At 46.0% G+C, this 23,560-nt stretch overlaps 1 protein-coding gene across 1 annotated transcript; it reads right to left on the bottom strand.

Moving 5' to 3' along the window:
* Positions 1-1,533: 1,533 nt before the first annotated feature.
* LOC147115524 (protein ANKUB1-like) lies at positions 1,534-22,381 on the bottom strand. The gene is given in 10 exon segments (XM_085989600.1): positions 1,534-6,972; positions 11,958-12,041; positions 12,444-12,654; positions 12,657-12,718; positions 12,720-12,811; positions 12,813-12,864; positions 13,711-13,825; positions 18,996-19,212; positions 20,534-20,677; positions 20,811-22,381. Coding segments are annotated over 10 exon segments (1,176 nt in total). The 5' UTR covers positions 20,925-22,381; the 3' UTR covers positions 1,534-6,887.
* Between the last annotated feature and the right edge of the window lie 1,179 nt (positions 22,382-23,560).

Genomic DNA, 23,560 nt, shown 5'->3' with positions numbered 1-23,560 from the left:
CCTTAGTTTAACGACTCATCTGAAAGATGTTATCCCTTGTTATAAATGGGAACAACTTGCTGAAGATAAGAAAGCATGACGAAAACCCATCCACGAAGGCACCTCCCACTATGACCCAAAATAAATTTCACACTAGGAACAACCAAAATTGAACAAACCACTAACTACACATACTTGGGCTTAAAAATCAGTTCTACGGGAAACTTCAAACTGGCTGTGAATGAACTGAAAGAGAAAGCAAGAAGGGCTTTCTATGCCATTAAAAAATCAATCCAAATAGAAATCCCAATTAGCATTTGGCTAAAAAATTTCAAATCAGTAATTGAACCAATTGCACTCTATGGCAGTGAGGTATGGGGACCGCTAACACAACAAGAATTTGCAAAATGGGACAAACACCCAATTGAGATCCTACATGCAGAATTCTGTAAAAGTATCCTCCGGACTCAAAGGAAAACAGTAAACAATGCATGCAGGGCGGAACTAGGCCAATATCCATTAATAATCACTATCCAAAAAAGAGCCACCAAATTTTGGAATCACCTACAAATGAGCAACCCCCAATGCTATCACTACGACGCCCTGAAATGCCAAGAGCTGACCATAAAGAAGAATACCCTCAGTCAACTAGTCCTGGGACTCATTGAGGTAACTACTAACACTACTAACAATAACCAGCCCCAGGACAGTGACAGCGTAACACAAAGAATTCGACCCAACACAATCGTCACTAAGCAAAAGGAAAAATATCTGACATATTGGGCAGAAACAACAAAAACCCAAAGCAAACTCAATTGCTACTTGGCCCTAAACAGACAATACAATATAGCTGATTACCTGACCATGGTAAAGGACAGCAAACTGAGAAAAATCCTGACAATGTACAGACTTAGTGAACATAGCCTGGCGATCGAAAAAGGTAGACACAGGCAGACCCGGCTACCAAGAGAGGACAGGATATGCTCTCACTGCAGTCAGGGAATGGTAGAGACAGAGATGCACTTCCTCACAGCTTGTAGAAAATATCAGGGCATAAGGGAGAATTTCTACCCAAAATTTACAAAAATATGCCCGGAATTCAGAAAATTGAATGACGACCAAAAACTCCCATACCTACTAGGGGAAGAGAGAAGTTGCATAACACTAGCGGCACACTATGTTACAGCTTGCCATAAACAGAGGGACAACCACTAAAGATAAGATAAGAGTATATATAAATTATATGAAAGTATATTTATACACTCAGGGATATATCTGTTTATACACTGTATGGATAGATCTGTATTTTTGTGAACAAACATGAATGTTTTCCGATGCTTTGGCAACATAAGATGTAACTTGTCATGCCAATAAAGCGATTTGAATTGAATTGAATTGAATTGAATGTAAACACCAGCTGAGGAAGTCTCGACTGAAAACCAAGATTCCCAACCTGGTGTATCCGGGATCCACTGTTCAATCTATGGACACCCATTCCAAGCAAAAATAGGTCTCATCTGTCATCTAAGAACACTGCAAAAAATGAGATGACATTCTGGCTGTCTTCTTTGATATCGAAGGACGAACAGCAATATAAATGCAAGTTCTTTTCTTTTCTTACAGGACATATTTTATTCATAATATCCTTTGGAAATGGTAAACGCTTAAAATAAATTGGAGGTTAGTTGCAGGGAAAAGTTTAATTTTCAAGTTTAGGATTTGAATATAAATTGTCTTTTATTTGATTAACTGTCCAGTCCTTAAATTAATTAGCCTCATTAGAAGGTGAAATGAAAGGTCACTTCATTGGTCCGTGAGCTGTCACCCACAGGGCTTTTTAAACCGTTGTATTTGCTTCACAATTGTTGCGGAACCATTTGCCCTAAAGACAAAGAAAGGTGTTAGAAAGGTTCATTGTTTTGCTGATTTTCTCCATTCTTTATAGTTTCACAGATATGTGCAACGAACTAAACATTCACATTAGCAGCTATTAGTGCGGCATAGTGTGTTGCATCACAAGGCCAGACATGCTACTGTGCTTTTTATTTTTCAGGTGAGACTCCCTCTGTAAATATTTCCTTTTTTCCCCATCTTGTTCTTCCCATGACAGGCACCATCTGCAGATTACGATACTGAACGAGCAACACAGAGATCCAAGGCTAGTTGTGAAAGTAAATTCAATGAATCTGGTCATTTGTGGGCTGGTACCAGAAAAATGACCCTGAAATCTGTTGGATTGTCATATAAGACCAACTAGGTTGTCTAGTGTTCTTCAGGGAAGGGACCACCATCAGGTCTGGCCTATATATAACTCCAGTCCCACACTGTGTGGTTGACTCTTACTGCCTACAGGGTAACTAGGGATGGGCAATAAATACTAATTTACCAGTTTTGCCCACGCCCTGAGAAGAAATAATAATGAAACAAAAATGAATGACTGTCGGTGAAAACAGTCCAAGGTCTCTGTGCCTCTCCAATTCTGGCCTCTTGAGCATCCCGATTTTAATCACTCAACCATTGGCAGCTGTGCCTTTAGCTGCCAAGGCCCTAAACTCTGGAATGCCCTCCCTAAATCTCTCCATCTCTCTACCTCTCCCCCCTCCTTTAAGACGCTCCTTAAAATCGACCTCTTTGACCAAGCTATTGGTCATCTACCCTAATGTCTCCTTATGTGGCTCGGTGTCAAATTTTGTTTTCTAATGCTCCTGTGAAGCGCCTTGGGACGTTTTACTACGTTAAAGGCGCTAGATGAATACGAGTTATTGTTGTTGTTGACTCTATGAAAAGGCAGGAGATACTCCAGGAAGTTTATTGTGGTGTTAATACCTAACTACACTGTGCTACACAATTGTATAGAATTCAAATCCAGACTACACTTTCAGTGCACTTAAACACATTTAATAATAAACCATTTAACACCACCCATCTGTTTCTTCACAGTTTGTAAACAGATTCCATAATTTCATAAGTTTCTTTTCAAGATCATGTTTAGACATTTCGGACATAAGTGCAGAGGCTGACAAATTCTAATCTCCACCAAAATAAAATCACAGACTATTTCGCAGTTCACAAGACATGAACATTTTTCTTTAAGTTTTAATGTTATACTGTACTCACCTTTTAAGATGTTGTATATAATTCTTTGCTGCATAAAAAATAACTCACAAGGTATGAGCTTTTATTCTTTATTATTTTAAGATGTTGTACTGTAGCACCCTTGTTCTAAGATGTTGTACGAAATGTGGGCAAATAAAGGTTCTTTGCACCAGACCAGCCTTGATTTCTGTTGTGTTGGTTGCTTCCCGCTTTATAGTCATTCCCATTTTATCGCAATTTGCAAGGTTATCCCAAGTGGTTGCAATAAGTGGGTTTCCCAGTAGCGTTAATGCCCTTTATGTACAGGGCTGGATAACTTATACAATTCATCTGATTTTTGAAACCACAATTCTAAAAGTGGAAGCGTAACTGTTGTTGTTTCTTATGGTTCGGTCCCAACTGGAGTACTGTGTCCAATTCTGGGCACCACACTTTAAGAAGGATGTGAAGGCCTTAGAGAGGGTGCAGAAAAGATTTACAAGACTGATTCCAGGAATGAGGGATTTCAGTTATGTTGAGAGACTGGAGAAGATGGGATTGTTCTCCTTAGAGCAGAGAAGATTGAGAGGAGATTTGATAGAGGTGTTCAAAATCATGAAGGGTCTGGACAGGGTAGATAGAGAGAAACTGTTCCCATTGGCAGAAGGGTCGAGAACCAGAGGACACAGATTTAAAGTGATTGGCAAAAGAACCAAAGGCGATGTAAGAAAAAACTTTTTTACACAGCAAGTGGTTAAGATCTGGAATGCGCTGCCTGAAAGGGTGCTGGGGGCAGATTCAATGTTATCTTTCAAAAGTGAGTTGGATAAGTATCTGAAGGAAAAACAATTTCAGGGCAGGGGAGTGGGACTAGCTGAGAGTCGGCATGGGCTCAACATGCCAAATGGCCTTCTTCTGTGCTGTAACCAATCTATGATTCTATGTATGATGGGAAAAGCTTATAATGGGATGTCTAGTTTGCCTATCCATTCGATGGGCTACTGAGATGCCGAGTGGTGAAACGAGGGGCCTCCCGCCACAGATCTCAGTGGGCAGGTTGATGTGATGTGTTCCACGGTCTGGGACTCATGGCCACAGTCGCACTTCGGGCCGTCCCTCATCTTCCACTTGTGGAGCAGGTGGATGCATTGTCCGTGCCCTGTGCGGATTGGGTCGAGCGCCGTCCACTGTCTTCGAGGGAGGTCGGAGCCAGGGACCTCTGCTGTTGGCTCAGTGATGAGGTGTTGATTCTTTATGTTGCATGCATCCCACGATTCCGTCCACCTGAACAGTGGGTCGATACCAGCTGCATGAATATTGGCTGCGTAACTTATATTCAGACACAATTTATACACCAGATTTTTACAATAGATAGTACATATTATGAGCTTGCTTGTCTACAATCATGCTTTCGCCTGAGTGATATATTTGGTATATTTCATTGAAAAAGTAGATTTATTGCCAGAGGCCATTTAGTGTCAACATGTCTGATTTGATTTTTATCCTCTGATATTTAATAACTGACGTTGCAAGAGATCACCGTAAGATCTTTACAAAGCTACTGTGGAACAATTTATTTCTAGTTTAGATAATAACTGTTTATGGAATTGAGTGAGTCAGTGGATTGAAAACTTTCATCTCTGTGATTCAGACTTGTTCCTCTGCAGAGTGAGCTTGGGGTAGTATCAATCCAAGTAGTAGGTACAAGTGCATAGTCCAAAACTGCCCATAATTGAGATTTCAATACCACTTCTCACTACAGAAAGACTCCTCAAACTGCTTTAGAGAGCGGAGGAGAAAGGTGGAAGCGGAGCGAGAGGGAGAAAGAGAAAAAAAACAGGAAAAAGGAGGTGGGGTGTGGCTGAAATCCCAGTCAAAGGGCAGAGTCTTTCGGAAGTTTTGTAAACAAGGAGGAAGGGGGCAATGTCAAGGGATTCGGGGAGGTAGTCCCAGAGGGCAGGAATGTAACAGCTAAAAGAGTGGCAGCTGATGGGTGGAGTAGAGAGATGGGTTGATAAGGAGCAGACCGGTGTCGGAGGAGTGGATGGTATGTGCAGTTATGTACGGATGGAGGAGCTCACTGAGGTAGGAACATTGGAATTCCTGGACCAGAAAAAGACCAAGGTCCATTTAATTCACCTTCTACCATCCCAGTAGTCACGTGATACAAGGATAATGGAGTTGTTGACTAATTTTTTTAATTCATTTTTATGGGATGTGGGCGTCGCTGGCAAAGCCAGCATTTATTGCCCATCCCTAGTTGCCCTTGAGAAGGTGGTGATGAGCCGCCTTCTTGAACCGCTGCAGTCCGCGTGGTGAAGGTGCTCCCACAGTGCTGTTAGGTTGGGAGTTCCAGGATTTTGACCCAGCGACGATGAAGGAATGGCGATATACTTCCAAGTCAGGATGGTGTGTGACTTGGAAGGGAACTTGGAGGTGGTGGTGTTCCCATGCGCCTGCTGCCCTTGTCCTTCTAGGTGGAAGAGTTCGCGGGTTTGGGAGGTGCTGCCGAAGAAGCCTTGGCGAGTTGCTGCAATGCATCTTGTAGATGGTACACACTGCAGCCACGGTACGCCGGTGGTGGAGGGAGTGAATGTTTAAGGTGGTGGATGGGGTGCCAATCAAGTGGGCTGCTTTGTCCTGGATGGTGTCGAGCTTCTTGAGTGCTGTTGGAGCTGCACTCATCCAGGCAAGTGATTATAGCAATCGATTCAAACATGACATGAGGTAAACCCCAGTGGTGGAGAGCTTTGGGAACCATAGGTCCTCCCAAGCATGCTACACTTACCACATGTCCACATGTCATGCCTCAAGCATAGGGTGAGGTTCTGGAGGGATTTGAAAGTGAGGACAAGAATCTTAAAATCAATTCGCCTGTCATTTTAATTCTCCACCCCACTCCCACTCTGACCGCTCTGTCCTCGGCCTCCTACACTGTTCCAATGAAGCTCAACATAAGCTCGAGGAACAGCACCTCGTCTTTCGATTGGGCACTTTACAACCTGCTGGACTCAACACTGAGTTCAACAATTTCAGACCTCGGCCCCTATTTTTCGGACATGAGCTGTTGCTGATGATTCTGCTGTTCCCATTTACACCTCCTCTAGACCCATCTTTTGTTTCTTTACATGTCCTGTTACCATCTCCTTTCACCTTGCACCCTTTTGTCATTTAATCTCTCCTGCCTTCCACCCTATCACAGACCTTCCCTTTTGTTCTTTCCTCCCCTCCCCCCTTTCCCTGCCCCTACACTTGCTTAAAATCTGTGACATCGCTAACATTTTCCAGTTCTAACACAAGGTGATCGACCTGAAACGTTAACTCTCTTTCTCTTTCCACAGATGCTGCCTGACCTGCTGAACATTTCCAGCATTTCAGGTTTTTATTTTAAAACCAATTCATTGGGGCACAAGGGTGAGGTGCGGGGTATGGGGGGGCCGGTGCAATGGAGCTCGTGTTGTCATCTACATCTGATTTGAGAATTGCCGAGCGAGCTTGCACCCAACCCATAGTTTGCCTAACACGAAGGTGGTCGGGGTGGGGTGGGGCGGGCGGGGTGGAAGTGCAGCTGTTCAGTGCTGATGCTGGGTGCTAATATGTTTTTTTTTTAAATGCCTCATTGCTCAGCAGTGATGCCCAACGCCCTCGTGGCCACAAGCTTCAGTTGAAAAAAATTGGAGTTAAGAAGTGGAGGGCTGCATCCAGTTTTACACACGCAACGAATATGCTGAGAGAAAATCCCCTCTCCCCCTGCCCCAGAAGGATCCAATCACATAAATTAACACATCTATTATCATTTGCATTGATAAAAGCACAGAATGGGGCTGCCACCGTCAGTAGATGGACTTCTGGACGGTCCTTCTGGCCAGATTTCTTGCCATCGTGAGCTGCTGCAGCCAAGGCTTCTCGCTAAATGCGCTGAAAATGAAACACAAGCCAGTTTAGTTCTTCAAGCACATAAAGGGTAGAACTTGCATTTATGTAGCACCTTTCACAAGCTAAGGACATCCCAAAGCGCTTTACAGCCAATGAAGTACTTTTTTAAGTGTCTCTTCTCTTCGGCAGTCCCTTGGGAACCGAGAATGACTTGCTTCCACATTAAAAATGAGTTCGCAGGTGACTGATGAGTCCAATGCAGGACCTACAGTCTCTGTCACTGGTGGGGCAGACGGTGGTTGAAGGGGGCGGGTGGGTGGGTGGGGTGCTTGGGTTGACGTGCACTCCTTGCGCTGCCTGCGTTTGGCTTCCGCTTGCTCCCGGCGAAGAGACTCGAGGTGTCCGGCACCTTCCCGGATGCTTCTCCTCCACTTTGTGCGGTCTTGGGCCAGGGATTCCCAAGTGTCGGTGGGTCGGAGGCTTTGAGGGTGTCCTTGAAGCGTTTCCTCTGCCCACCTGAGGCTCTCTTGCCGTGCCGGAACTCCAAGTAGAGCGCTTGTTTTGGGAGTCTCGTATCGGGCATGCGGACAATGTGACCCGTCCATCGGAGCTGACTGAGCGTGGTCAAATGAAGTACTTTTTGAAGTGTAGTCACTGTTGCAATGTAGGAAACACGGCAGCCAATTTGCTCACAGCAAGCTCCCACCAACAGCAATGTGATCATGGACAGATAGTGCGGTGGGATCTTTTATGTCCACCTGAGAGGGCAGACGGGACCTCAGTTTAACGCCTCATCTAAAAGATAGCACCTCCGACAGTGAAGCACACCCTCCATGTTGCACTGAAGTGTCAGCCTGGATTATGTGCTCAAGTCTCTTGAGTAGAACTTGAACCTTCTGACTCAGAGGCGAGAGTGTTTCCACTGAGGCATGCCTGACACCATAAGGGCTATCTGGCTTGCTCTGTCGCTTACACCCTCACTCGGGAGCCATGCAGGCTGAATTAATTTTACCTTCCCTCCTGGGGGGAAATCAATAAAGGTAGATTCCAGAGTCCCGTCAACTCCAATTTAATACAAAAAAAAGTCATTAATTTCATCAAGAGAGGCGATGTGGCCGTTTAATTAATCGAAGCAGCCAGTGATGACAGTATGGAGAGTTTGAGCAGCACCTTGTCACAGGATCACAATATCCTGACTGCCCATTGCTGTCTGAAACCAAATTCCTAAGACATCAGGGCATTTCAAATTTATTACTTTTTCTTTCCCCAGAGAAAATTCTTCTGTTTAAATCATCAGGGAAATCCTGATTTATAAAATATTTTGATCGGCAATCGGAGGGAAGGATCGGCAATCGGAGGGAAGGATCGGCAATCGGAGGAAGATCATCAATCAGAGGGAAGATCGTCAATCGGGGGAAGATCGTCAATCGGGGGAAGATCGTCAATCGGGGAAGATCGTCAATCGGGGAAGATCGTCAATCGGGGGAAGATCGTCAATCGGGGGAAGATCGTCAATCGGGGAAGATCGTCAATCGGAGGAAGATCATCAATCGGACGAAGATCGTCAATCGGAGGAAGATCGTCAATCGGGGGAAGATCGTCAATCGGGGGAAGATCGTCAATCGGGGAAGATCGTCAATCGGAGGAAGATCATCAATCGGACGAAGATCGTCAATCGGAGGAAGATCGTCAATCGGGGGAAGATCGTCAATCGGAGGAAGATCGTCAATCGGGGGAAGATCGTCAATCGGGGGAAGATCGTCAATCGGGGGAAGATCGTCAATCGGGGGAAGATCGTCAATCGGGGAAGATCGTCAATCAGGGGAAGATCGTCAATCGGGGGAAAGATCGTCAATCGGGGGAAAGATCGTCAATTGGGGGAAGATCGTCAATCGGAGGAAAGATCGTCAATCGGGGGAAGATCGTCAATCGGGGGAAAGATCGTCAATCGGGGGAAGATCGTCAATCGGGGGACGATCGTCAATCGGGGGAAGATCGTCAATCGGGGGAAAGATCGTCAATCGGGGGAAGATCGTCAATCGGGGAAGATCTTCAATCGGGGGACGATTGTCAATCGGAGGAAGATCGTCAATCGGGGGAAAGATTGTCAATCGGGGGAAGATTGTCAATCGGGGAAAAGATCGTCAATTGTTGGAAGAACGTCAATCGGAGGAAGATCGTCAATCGGAGGAAGATCTTCAATCGGGGGAAGATCGTCAATCAGAGGAAGATCGTCAATCGGGGAAAGATCATCAATCGGAGGAAGATCGTCAATCGGGGAAAGATCGTCAATCGGGGGAAAGATCGTCAATCGGGGGAAAGATCGTCAATTGGACGAAGATCGTCAATCGGGCGAAGATCGTCAATCGGGGGAAAGATCGTCAATCGGGGGAAAGATCGTCAATCGGGGGAAAGATCGTCAATCGGGGGAAGATTGTCAATCAGGGGAAAGATTGTCAATCGGACGAAGATCGTCAATTGGGGCAAGATCGTCAATCGGGGGAAGATCGTTAATCGGAGGGAGATCGTCAATCGGAGGAAGATTGTCAATTGGGGAAAGATCGTCAATCGGGGGAAGATCGTCAATCGGGGAAAGATCGTCAATCGGGGAAAGATCGTTAATCAGAGGAAGATTGTCAATCAGAAGGGGGGACAGGCCTGCGAATGGAAGTGCTGGGGGGAGGTTGGTGATCGAGGCTGATGGAGGCCGAAGGATTCGTTGAGGGGCCGGGGGAAGCACTCCTACTTCTTCTGGCCCACGAGGTGTGCTGAAACAGCCCCTTACCCTGTGGAGCCGAAAGCTCCCGCCTTCTTTTCACTGCCGGGTTTCCCAACAGTTAACTTCAAATCAGGCAGAACACTCAGACGCCCCGATATCCGCCGCCATTGGGGCGTGCCCGGCAGGTCGGGGTCGCATTCCACACATTTCACTTTTTAACCCCCCACCAACCCTCTCCTGCCTGTCATAGGGTGGGGGGGAGGGGAGCGTTAAATATCGAGGCCATCCAGTCAGAAACTATTTTTGCCTATGCAGACGGTGTAACAATAAAAATAAATGAGTGCCAAAGATGAGTTATTTTCACTGTGTTCTGTGCATTGAAGAGGCCATAGTTGTTTGCAGCTTGAAGTTTCCTTTTCGATAGGCGTAAGCAGTTGACTGCAGCTTCTACTAACCATTCCATGAGCGACAGTGAAATACACACAGCCCATTAGGTTTAATGGTTTAGGTTCCCCCCCAGTGACATCCTTCATTTTACTGGTTTTGCATTTCCAAAGCTATTGTGAAAGTGATCTGTGTCACATGCAAAATAAATGGAAATCAGTAATACAGCGCAACCTTCGTCTCAGCTGGACTCAGTTTGTTGCGCTGTCGCCTCGAAATCAAAAGGTTGTGAGCACATAATCCAGGCTCACACTCCAAAGCAGTACTGAAGCAATGCTGCAAAGTCAGAGCTGATGCCCATCAAGGCCCAGTTGGCCTGCTCCGGTGAGCGTTAAAGATCCCATGGCACTGTTCAAAGAAGTGCAGGAAGTAGTTCTGGGCTCAGTGGGTAGCACTCTCACCTCTAGTGATCCTAAAGGTTGTGGGTTCAAGTCCCACTCTCACCTCTGGGTCCTAAAGGTTGTAGGTTCAAGTCCCACTCTCGCCTCTGGGTCCGAAAGGTTGTGGGTTCAAGTCCCACTCTCACCTCTGGGTCCTAAAGGTTGTGGGTTCAAGTCCCACTCTCACCTCTAGTGATCCTAAAGGTTGTGGGTTCAAGTCCCACTCTCACCTCTGGGTCCTAAAGGTTGTGGGTTCAAGTCCCACTCTCACCTCTGGGTCCTAAAGGTTGTGGGTTCAAGTCCCACTCTCACCTCTAGTGATCCTAAAGTTTGTGGGTACAAGTCCCACTCTCACCTCTGGGTCCGAAAGGTTGTGGGTCTCAAGTCCCACTCTCACCTCTGGGTCCGAAAGGTTGTGGGTCTCAAGTCCCACTCTCACCTCTGGGTCCGAAAGGTTGTGGGTTCAAGTCCCACTCTCACCTCTGGGTCCTAAAGGTTGTGGGTCTCAAGTCCCACTCTCACCTCTGGGTCCGAAAGGTTGTGGGTCTCAAGTCCCACTCTCACCTCTGGGTCCGAAAGGTTGTGGGTCTCAAGTCCCACTCTCACCTCTGGGTCCGAAAGGTTGTGGGTTCAAGTCCCACTCTCGCCTCTGGGTCCTAAAGGTTGTGGGTTCAAGTCCCACTCTCACCTCTGGGTCCTAAAGGTTGTGGGTTCAAGTCCCACTCTCGCCTCTGGGTCCTAAAGGTTGTGGGTTTCAAGTCCCACTCCAGACACTTGAGCACAAAAATCTAGGCTGACAATCCTCTCCAGTACAATACTGAGGGAGCGCTGCACTGTTGGAGGTGCCATCTTTTGGATGAGACGTTAAACAATCTGCCCTCTCAAATGGACGTAAAAGATCACGTGGTACTATTTCGAAGACGAGCAGGGGAGTTATCCCCGGTGTCCTGGCCAATATTTTTCTCTCAATCAACATAACTAAAACAGATTACCTGGTCATTTTCACATTGCTGTTTGTGGGAGCTTGCTGTGCACAAATTGGCTGCCACATTTCCTATATTACAACAGTGACTGCACTTCAAAAGTACTTCATTGGCTGCAAAGCGCTTTGGGACACCTTGAGGTTGTGAAAGGCGCTATATAAATGCAAATCTTTCTTTTTTAATGATGGAAGTGAGACAGTAAGTGACGTAAGAAAACTACTAGGCACTTGGCCTGAGTATTAAACAAGGCTTTAACCAACTGTTTTTCAACATGGAGATCTAGTTGTGCCCTTCACTAGTTCCTGTTAAAGAATGTCCTGAGCAAGCTGGGCCCGTGCCCGAGTATTTATACTCTCCCTGGACAGCGACACCAGCAGGCCGCCCAGTATTACTTCATAAGTCATTTCCACATGAATGACAAGATTCATGTCAGTAAGAAGAAGATAGTAAGAGCATGCAACAAACACAAATTAGGTTAAAATGAGATTAAAACTACACAACCTTGCCCGTGCCAAGCAGTAAATGGCATTCTCTCTTGCTGTTCTTCCGTTGTGTTCAGAAAGTGATTGCAGTGATGACGTCAGACTTCCTGTGGCATTTGGCGTCAAATGAAAAAAGTGAGGCCGTGGGTTTGGTGTCCCTGCATATTGGCGGGAGGGGGACTTTAACTTTCCACATATCCTGGTCCAGGTTGTCCTTTGCTTTGGGGGCCGTGCCCGCTGCCTCTTTTCTTTGACTGCACTGTTTCCGTTCCACAGCCGGCAGCTTCAGAACCGCCAAATCTCGGCCCTGCCGCTTGGAATCCGAGGGAGCCGGTTTTTGTCCCTCAATTGGCACCTGACGGGTTAATGTCGGCAACGTGGACTTTCTACCGCAGCAGCCGTCCTTCCTCGCTCCTCTCACCTTGGGGGCCTGGAAGTCATTTTAATTTCGGTGAAGCCGTCCACCAGAACGGGGGTCCCCAAGTCGGGTTTTGTAGGCCGTCACCCTTCCTGGGCCGCCCCGCGTCTTCGAACCTTATAGAACCATTGCTTTATCTTAATGTAGATACGGACCGGGAAGGACAGCCCCGGGAATGAAACCACAGACCGTACTTTTGTGATAAGGTACAAGACACAGCCTTTGTGCCCATGCTGTACACAGATCTTCAGTGGGGTACGGCCCTGCGGATTCCTGCATTCCAGGCACATGGCATTTTATTTACCAACAATTTCAGCAACAGGAGCTGTCCAGCCTCGGCGCCTGCATGGACCGGGCACTCGATGATCGGTTTCGTGGCACCACTCCCGATACGGGTGAATGCCAACTGGCTCGTCTGCTCGCACACCTTGCTTCAGCAGCCAGCCAGCAAGCAAGGTCCATGTGGCCAAAGTAAGCAGCCATATGGAGAGCCACTCGCTGCTGGAGCCTGAAAACATGAAATAGATTTTACAGTGAGTGTGGCTCACTCTTGCCTCGGAGTCAGAAGGGTTTTTTGGGGTCAAGCCCCACTCCAGAGACTTGGAGCACAAAAAATCTAGGGTTAGCGCAATGCTGAGGGAGAGCTGCGCTGCTGGGGTGCCGTCTTTCGAATGAGATGTTAAACCGAGACCCGGTCTGCCCTCTCAGGTGGACGTCAAAGATCCCAGGGCATGAATCACTCTATGGTGATGAAGAGCAGGATGAAATTTCCCTTCCATAGCCCAGGGGTTCTGATGCCAAGTCGTAGTATCCCTGACGTCAGTCCGACCGAGACCACCTAAACCCAGCACATACTGGGGGACCGAACCACTGATCTTCCGGGCCTGTGCGGCTCAATTCCACACTGGGCAGTGCACTGAGAAACAAACAGAGCAGCTTTAATGATGGCACCTTATCCTAGCACTATGCTGATGGGGGAATTAAAGTAGGCTGCTATTTTAGCACACCATTAGCATGCCTGCCGTGGTGTTACCTCCACTTAGCAGTGGTGCTATGGTCATAAAATGTAACCCTGTGTTGACTTTCTTCTGCTTAATCAACGGCAGATTATCGAAAAATTGCTGTTTGTGGGATCTTGCTGTGTGCAAGTTGACTGCCACGTTTCCCTGCATTACCACAGTGGCCTCACCTCAAAAATGCTTAATTGGATGTAAAGCACTTTGGGATGTCCTGAGCGCGGTAAAGACACGATATAAAGGCAAGTTATTTATTTTTTCTATCATTTTTATACAAGATTCAGAAATCCGTTCCTCCAGCTTCACTTACAGTAAGTAACCCGTAATGATGGACGTACTTTGCTGCATGTTCCTCTTCCGACAGATGGCGCTGGATGATATGCTTGTGCTCCAGCAGACTTCCTGTCAGGTACTCTTTCCATCCATCCCAAATGTCCAGGCGAAGAGTGCTTCCTGCCAGAGTAACAATTGGCATCCAAGATAAAGTTAAAACAACACAGCATCACTGACAATGGTGGCAATGGTGGAGCCACTCTCATAAGCCCCGTTCACATGAAGGTGCTGTGTAGTGACTAATTTGCTGTTGACTCTGGCAGTGGGGCAGCCATCACCGACCCTCTCCGCATCGCCCTCCAGAATGTCCCTTCACTTGCGAACAAGGCCCTTGCCATCCATGAGCTTATCGTGGATGACTGCATCGATATCATGGCCCTGACGGAAACTTGGTTGAGGGGCGATGACACCTTACCCTTAAATGAAGCCTCCCCGCCTGGCTATACCTTCCACCGCTTGCCTCGCTCAGACCGCTGTGATGGCGGTGTGGCTCTCATCACCAAATCACACCCTGGTCTGTCCCTCTACTCCTCTGGCACTTTCTCCTCCTTTAAGCATCTCACCTTATTCCACCCCCTCACCTCTCATTTAAAATTCTTGTTCTCTACCGCCCACTCAAAATTTTTATTACTGAGATATCTTCACTGCTCTCCTCCCTCAGCCTCTGCACTGGACGACTTCTCATCCTCGGTGATTTCAAACTCCATCTCAATTCATCTTGCTCTCTCTCCTCTGAGTTCACCAGCCTCCTATCCTCCCTTAATCTCTCCCTCCATGTAAACTCCCCAACCCATATTCATGGCCACCCCCTCGACCTTGCCATTTCTCGTGGTCTCGCTACTCCCATCATGTCAATTGCAGATAAGGCCATCTCTGACCACTTCCTCCTATCACTCTCCACCCACATCCTCCTTCCCCCCCCATCCAGCCCTACTTCCTTCTGTGTCCGCCCCTGGAAAAAACTCTCTACCAACTCTCTTACAACTGCACTTACGAAATCCCAACTGTCCAGACTTTGGCCCTCCATTCACCATGACATTTCTGGAGCTACCGATCTGCTCAACCACACCCTCACCACCACCTTTGATGCCCTAGTCCCTATTAAAACAATTACTCTCTCTCACCCTGGCCATTCCCCCTGGCACAGCCCTCATCTTCGCTCCTTTAAGTCCAAGGGACTTGAACAGGTATGGCGGACAACTGGTTTGGCCATTCACCGCCAGATCTGGCTGGACCACATAAAGCATTATTGGGTCCTGCTCTCGTCTGCCAAAATTGCTCACTATTCCAGAATCATTCTGGAATGCAAAGATAAACCCGGCTCCTATTCTCTACTGCTAACCGTCTTCTTAAACCCCTCTCCCCTGTCTCCTCCACCCTCACCTCCGATAACAAGTGTGAGGAGCTCATGAACTTCTTTGTCTCTAAGACTGAGACCATCCATTCAGCTGCCTCTGCCACTTCCCTTCCTTCCCCTAGCCCACTGGGCCAAGTTTCCTCTTAGATTCCCCCATGCCCTAGCCCTGAACTCACATCTTTTTCCTGTTTCTCTCCGATCTCTCCTCATGACCTCTCCGCGCTCATCTTGTCCATGAGACCCACTTCCTGCTCCCTCGACCCCATTCCCACCAAACTGCTGACCACCCAACTTCCTATTCTGGCTCCCATGTTAGCTGACATTGTTAACGGATCTCTTTCCTCAAGTACGGTCCCCCCTCCCTCACTGCCGTCATCACCCCACTCCTCAAAAAACCAACCCTTGACCCCGACATCCTTGCAAACTACCGCCCCATCTCCAACCTCCCTTTCCTTTCCAAAGTCTTTGAACGTGTTGTCGCCTCCCAAATCCGTGCCCATCTTTCCCACAACTCCATGTTTGAATCCTTCTAATCAGGTTTCCGCCCCGCCACAGTTCCGAAACAGCTCTCATCAAAGTCACAAATTACATCCTTTGTGACTGTGACAAAGGTAAACTATCCCTCCTTTGCAGCCTTTGACACAGTTGACCACTCCATCCTCCTCCAACGCCTCTCCACCATCGTCCAGCTGGGTGGGACTGCACTCGCCTGGTTCCATTCTTATCTATCTAATCGTAGCCAGAAAATCACCTGCAATGGATTCTCTTCCCACTCCTGCATCGCTACCTCTGGTGTCACCCAAGGATCTATCCTTGGCCCCCTCCTATATCTCATCTACATGCTGCCTCTTGGCGACATCATCCGAAAACACAGAGCCAGTTTCCACATGTATGCTGACGTCACCCAGCTCTACCTCACCACCACTTCTCTTGACCCCTCCACGGTCTCTAAATTGTCAGACTGCTTGTCCGACATCCAGTTCTGGATGAGCAGAAATCTTCTCCAATTAAATATTGGGAAGACCGAAGCCATTGTTTTCGGTCCCTGCCACAAACTCTGTTCCCTAGCAACCGACTCCATCCCTCTCCCTAACATCTGTCTGAGGCTGAAACACATTGTTTGCAACCTTGGTGTAATTTTTGACCCTGAAATTAGCTTTCTACCCTATGTAAACTTGAAGTCATCCAAAACTCGGCTGCCCGTGTCCTAACTTGCACCAAGTCCCGTTCACCCCTGTGCTCACTGACCTACATTGGCTCCCAGTTAAGCAACGCCTCGATTTCAAAATTCACATCCTTGTTTTCAAATCCCTCCATGGCCTTGCCCCTTCCTATCTCTGTAATCTCCTTCAGCCCCACAACCCCCCCGAGATATCTGTGCTTCTCAAATTCTGCCCTCTTGAGCATCCCCGAGTATAATCGCTCAACCATTGGTGGCCGTGCCTTCAGCTGCCCAGGCCCTAAGCTCTGGAATTCCCTGCCTAAACTCTCCGCCTCGCTACCTCTCTTTCCTCCTTTAAGATGCTCCTTAAAACCTACCTCTTTGCCCAAGCTTTTGGTCATCTAAATAATTTGTTGTTGATTTCTGAGAGGTTCAATAGAATTTCACTGCAGTGAAGCACTCTAGCACTGTATAGGTTTCTTAGTTGATATCCAGTGTTATCATCAGGTTTTTAATAGCAATATGCTACTTACACTTAATTAAATATTTAATGTTGTTTGATACTCTGTATTAATGAATTTAAATTGCTTCCACTGATACCACCACTGACACTGACAGATTGGCAACGACTGGTATTTCGCGCTAGAAAGCTCAGATCACTCTCCAGTCACACTAAGCTCAGAAGGACAAAATCTATCATTTTACTGCTGGCCAATTTTCATAGTTAAAGTGGGCATTGTGCAAAAAAATTCATACTCCCAATCTGTTTCACTGAAATCCAGGCGATGAGACTGATTCACCGCAGGGCTCAGAGGTGGAAATGTGTGAGGCAGAACAGCATGTCGCCACGTTAACAGCACCAGAACCATTAAGCTATTCCTTTTCACAAAATACAGGAACTGGAGTCAGCTAAAAAAAAACTCAAATGAGGAACAACAATCTGCCTCGGGGGGATGTGTTATGACTATGAGTGCTGCAATATTAAATTTTTTTTTTAAAAAGTCAGATCCTAACCTTGTGCTAACTTGGTAGCATTCTTCTCTCCTGCGTTAGAAGGTTGTGGGTTCAAGCTGCACTATGATTTTTTAAAATTTGTTCATGGGATGTGGGCGTTGCTGGCAAGGCCGGCATTTATTGCCCACCCCCTAACTGCCCTTGAGAAGGTGGTGGTGAGCTGCTGTCTTAAACCACAGAGGGGCGGTTAAGAGTCAATCACATTGCCATGGGTTCTGAAGTCACATATAGGCCAGACCAGGTGAGGACGGCAGATTTCCTTCACCTAAAGGACATTAGTGAACCAGATGGGTTTTTACAACAATCCAGTAGTTTCATGGTCACCATTACTGATACTAGTTTTTTTATTCCGAATTTATTTAATTAACTGAATTTAAATTCCACAGCTGCTGTGGTGGGATTAGTGCAGACCTCTGGATTACTAGTCCAGGAACATAACCACTATGCTACCGTACCTCATTTACTTCTGCAACATTTGACCCCTTGTGACCCCACCTCATTGTTCTTTGATGTAATGTTTTCCTGACTGACCTGTTTGGACACCATTTACACCTTTGATTGCTGTGATTATCTCTCTGCTGAGGTGTGATAAATGGCAGTTCGAAAGATTACCTGTAAACATCTGACATTATTCTCTGACTATATAAGCTGTGTCTTTATGCATCTCTCCACTTCACCTGACAAAGGAGCAGCGCTCCGAAAGCTTGTGATTTCAAATAAGGCTGTTGGACTATAACCTGGTGTTGTGTGATTTCTTACATTTGTCCACCCCAGTCCAACACCGGCATCTCCACACCATCATTTACTTCAGCATGTAATCTAGGCTGAGGCTTCAGTGCAATACTGAGGGATTGCTGCATTTTTCAGGTAGGCCCTGTCTTCCTGCTCACTATTTGAAAAAGATCAGTGGCTTGGTCAACATTCTTCCCTCAACCAAAAACAGGTTATCCGATTATTCATTCATTTTCTGCTTGCGTGACCCCTGGCTATGCATATTGGCTGCTGCATCTGCCTATATAGCAATAGTTTCATCACTTCAAAAAGCCATCCATTGGTTGTAAAGTGCTTTGGGATGCCTTGAGTTCATTATAGGGCACTGTATAAATGCAAGTTCTTTCAATCTTCTCGATCATATGCCACCAATTTGATCACCCTCATGACTTCCTGCCCCCCTCCATTTGATGCCCAAAATCAATATATTTACAACAAAAACAGAAAATGCTGGCAATACTCAGCAGGCCAGGGCAGCATCTGTGGAGAGAGAAACGGAGTTAACGTTTCAGGTGACGACCCTTCGTCAGAACTGGAAAAAGCTAGAGATGGAACAGGTTTTTAAGCAAGTGTAGGAGCCGGGAAAGGGGGGAGGGGAGGAAAGAACAAAAGGGAAGGTCTGTGATAGGATGGAAGGCAGGAGAGATTAAGAGACAAAAGGGATGATGATGCGAGGCAAAAGGAGATGGTAATGGGACAAGTTAAGAAACAAAAGATGGCTCTGGATGAGGTGTAAATGGCAAGCTCGAGGAACAGCACTTCATCTTTCGATTAGGCACTTTACAGCCTTCTGGACTCAACATTGAGTTCAACAATTTCAGACAATAACCTCTGCCCCTATCTTTTTTTTCCATTTTTTTTCTCTCTCCCACATGGCAGCTGTCGATCATTCAGCCATTGCCATTTACAATTCATCAGATTTCCAGCATCCGCAGTATTTTGCTTTTGTATCAATATATTTAAACCTCATCTTGTTCAACTCTTACCTGCGCCTAGATGGTAGTCATCCATTTTGTTGCAATTGTACAGTTTTGTCCCCCCTCGAGTGCTCAGGCGGAAAGTACTAACAGGAAGTCCAGATTTCAGTGATACCAAACTCTTGAGTTCAGCTGCAGTTGCAGTTAAGAACTGAGGTTTCTCCACGATGGGAACTGTTTGCCTTGTTAGGGCATTAAAGACATAAAGAACTGGTTTGTTCTCCTCCTAGATTGGGGAAAGTTATATTTCGTTCAGACAATATATTTTTCAACAGGAGAATATATATATTTAGAGTGGTGCTCACACTGAATTTTTCCTGCATTTACATATTCATTCCAATATATTTCAATTCTGACAAACACAGGATTGATTTGTCCCGAATGGAATGCTGGGGTTAATATTTCTAGCAATTTGGTAGATTAAAACCAACCAATTCATAGAACTTGGAACGACAACCCACAGAATAATTTATTCAGCAACTTAATATAAGCAAAAACAATTTAAAAAATCAAAAACAAGGCAAAAACTGGGAGAAACTAGACTTGACTCCAGTCAGATTTGACAAATGTTTTGCGATATATCAAGAGAACTGCACAGTCATAAGCATTCACAGAACTAAATAGGGAAACAGCAGCTATGAAGTCATTAAGCCCATGAAGGTGGTTAAGAAGGCATATGGGATACTTTCCTTTATTAGCCGAGGCATAGAATATAAGGAGGTTATGCTTGAACTGTATAAAACACCAGTTACACCACAGCTAGAGTACTGCGTACAGTTCTGGTCACCACATTACAGGAAGGCTGTGATTGCACTAGAGAGGGTACAGAGGAGATTTACGAGGATGTTACCAGGACAGGAGAATTTTTGCTGAGGAAAGATTGGATAGGCTGGGGTTGTTTCCTTTGGAACAGAGGAGGCTGAGGGGAAACCTAATTGAGGTGTATAAAATTATGAGGGGCCTAGATAGAGTGGATAGGAAGGACCTATTTCCCTTAGTAGAGGGGCCAATAACCAGGGGGAATAGATTTAAAGTAATTGGTAGAAGGATTAGAGAGGAGTTGAGGAGAACTTTTTTCACCCAGAGGGTGGTGGGAGTCTGGAACTCACTGCCTGAAAGGGTGGTAGAGACAGAAATGCTCATCACATTTAAAAAGTACTTGGATATGCACTTGAAGTGCCGTAACCTACAGGGCTACGGACCAAGAGCTGGAAAGTGGGATTAGACTGGATAGCTTTTTTTCGGCCAGCACAGACATGATGGGTCGAATGGCCTCTCTCTCTGCCGTAAATTTCTATGATTCTATGATATGACTGGGAGTTGGAGGATGGGTGGGGGGGGGAGGAGGAGGGGTGCGGTTGGGGGAGGGTGGAGGGTGGGTGTAGTTGGGTGGACTTTCTTTTGTCCAGACAGAAACACTGGTTTTTTGATCTTGTAGACCTTATGGTGCTCAGTCTTACTACTGGTGTGACTGCACCTTCTTCCTCAGTGGGTAGTGAGAGCATGACGACAAGGGCAGCACTTGTCACAGCTCTTTCAGCTTTTACCTTGAGGAGGCATTTGACTGTTGAACAGGAGGTTATTCCCACATCAGCGAGCACCCAGTCGTCTTGTAACACCGCCCCTGTGTAAACCAGCTCTAAAAATCTACGTCCCCGTTTGTCATCTGACAGGGAGAGGCGAAAATGATGCTGAAAAAAAGAGTGGGTAAGAAAAAGTTTTTAAAAACGGCACATGAACAATTGCGCAACATGCACAGTCCCTCAGTGTGGCTACTGAGTGCCGCTAGACTTCTTTCTCACTAGCTGGACTTGTCTTTTTTACCTTTAGCATCAGTTTTACAGATAAGACTGTCTGCTCCTGTAAAATGTCAAAAGGTTCGCAAAAGGTCTCGAAAGCAATGAAGATCCTCATGTTTTCTGAAGCACCTTCTCTCATTCAGATCCGCAGAATCTTATCGACCGAGTCCACTGACATACAGGTACAAGTATTTGTGGTTGATTCCGGAGATGAGGGAGTTGACTTATGAGGAAAGGTTGAGTAGGTTGGGCCTCTACTCATTGGAGTTCAGAAGAATGAGAGGCGATCTTATCGAAACATATAATATTGTGAGGGGGCTTGATCGGGTGGATGCGGTGAGGATGTTTCCACTGATGGGTGAGACTAGAACCAGGGGGCATAATCTTAGAATAAGGGGCTGCCCTTTCAAAACTGAGATGAGGAGAAACTTCTTCACTCAGAGGGTAGTAAATCTATGGAATTTGCTACCCCAGAGAGCTGTGGAAGCTGCAACATTAAATAAATTTAAAATGGAGATAGACATTTTCCTAGCAGATAAGGGAATTAGGGGTTACGGGGAGAGGGCAGGGAAGTGGACGTGAGTCTAGGTTCGGATCAGCCATGATCCTATTGAATGGCGGAGCAGGCCCGAGGGGCCGTATGGCCTACTCCTGCTCCTACTTCTTATGTTCTTATGTTAGCAGTGCAAACAATTATTGCTCAGACAGGCAACACAATTGGAGGTCAGGCTAGCAATTCACGGACCCCAGCAACATTACTGGTGGACAAGGTTGTGATCACTAGGATTGTGACTATTCTTGTGTTCCATAGGGTTTTGAGCAAACATTTCCACCCGCCTTTCATCACCGTGACAAATGGCTGATTAGGGAGGGCATGTGGGAACTTGCTTTAAAATGTGCAGCTAGAGCTCCTGTGTCCACAAACTTCACAAAAGAGTCACTACCACTTTCAGATATCAGATCAATGATAAACTGAGTAAGAATCAAACTTGACACAATGTAAGCACAAGTTATGAATTAGTCTACAGAGTGTACATAGCATCAGTGATAAAATAGACATTACATTAAAATAGTATGCACCAAGTCAGTCTGATGGCAGTGTATCCGGGCATTGTGCTATGGAACTGTGAGGATGGGCCTGTGAAGACAAGAACAACAACAACAACTTGCATTTAGATCGCACTTTTATCGTCGCAAAACAGCCCGAGGTGCTGAGGAGCGTAAAACGCAGAGTAAATCAACTTTTGTCTCAAGTTGTCTATCTTAGTTGGACTATTATTGAAGAGATGGCAATCAAAATTTGGCATTTAACCATGGGGAGGGAAATAACAATGAAAAGAAAATCAATGGACATGTCAGTGTAGGTCACTTTTTTATAGTTTAAGGTGCCTAGTCACAGTATCTATTGTCACAATGCTGTTTGTCGGAGCTTGCTGTGCACAAATTGGCTGCCTCGTTTCCTACACTACAACAGTGACCAGACTTCAAAGTTAGTTAATTCGCTGTAAAGTGCTTTGGAACGTCCTGAGGTCATGAAAGGCGCTGTATATAGGAAGGGATTTATTTCTTTCTTTTTTGCTTTCTTCACTCTTGACTGCCATGCAATGGTCTTTGGGGAATTAAAGATGGCAAAAAAAGACATTTTTGTTCAATAAATAGATGTTTTTTAATGCACATAACTGAATTGTTTTTGACAAGGGCTTTAACCTTCATCTCATTGCAAAGTTCATCGTGCTAACATTTAATCCTATTTACAGCATTGAGCAGAATTCCAACTGATGCAAAACAAAAATTGTTAGACAACCTAGAAACTTGTGAAACCTTTTATTGTTAACAAATGACCACTATCCCAATACTACTATCCCACTGATGACAATGTCACTCACAAGACCTAAGAATGGTTGGTGTGGGTAATGGAAAAACACTACACTGGTGAAGTAAAAAGTGCTGAGCATTGGCTGAGATGTTTTGGGGCAGAGGGAGCTTTACTCTGCATCTATCTGTGTTCTACCACAGGATCACAAGATGATCAGCCATGATCTCATTGTATGGTGGAGCAGGCTCGAGGGGCCGAATGGCCTACTCCTGCTCCTATCTTCTATGTATGTATGTATCTATGTAAGATAAATATGGGTGAAAATTGGCTCCCGGTCTGGCAATGCCTTAATTTTAAAATTCCCATTCTTGTGTTCAAATCTCTCCATGGCCTCACCCATCCCTACCTCTGTAACCTCCTCCAGTTCGACAACCCTCCGAGATCTCTGCACTCCTCCACTTCTGGCCAATTATGCATCCCCGATTTACTTCACCCCATCATTGGCGGCGGTGCCTTCAGTTGACTAGGGTCTAAGCTCTGGAATTCCCTCCCTAAACCTCTCTGCCTCTCTACCTCTCTCTCCTCTTTTAAGTCGTTCCTTAAAACCTACCTCTTTGAGCAAGCTTTAGGTCACCTGTCCTAATACCTCTTTACGTGGCTCGGTGTCAAATGCTGTCTGATAATGCACCTGTGAAACACCTTGGGACGTTTTACCATGTCAAAGGTGCGATATAAATGCAAGTTGTTGTTGAAAAAGGCCATTCAGTCCATCACAGATCATCCAACAGCCCTCCCATTGAGGCATGCAATTGTTTCTTAAATGATTCCATCCTTTTCACCTCCACTATCATTTGCCAGCTTGAATGCAAAATACAGCATCTGCACTAGATGGCACATAGAAACATAGAAAAAATAGGAGCAGGAGTCGGCCATTCGACCCTTCGAGCCTGCTCCGCCAT

This window comes from Somniosus microcephalus, chromosome 6 (genome assembly GCF_052327205.1).
Source record: "Somniosus microcephalus isolate GS21.2 chromosome 6, FLI_Smic_1.0, whole genome shotgun sequence".
Lineage (NCBI taxonomy): Eukaryota > Metazoa > Chordata > Chondrichthyes > Squaliformes > Somniosidae > Somniosus > Somniosus microcephalus.
Note: the sequence above shows the minus strand (reverse complement) of the source record. Positions and strands in the feature narration are given on the sequence as shown.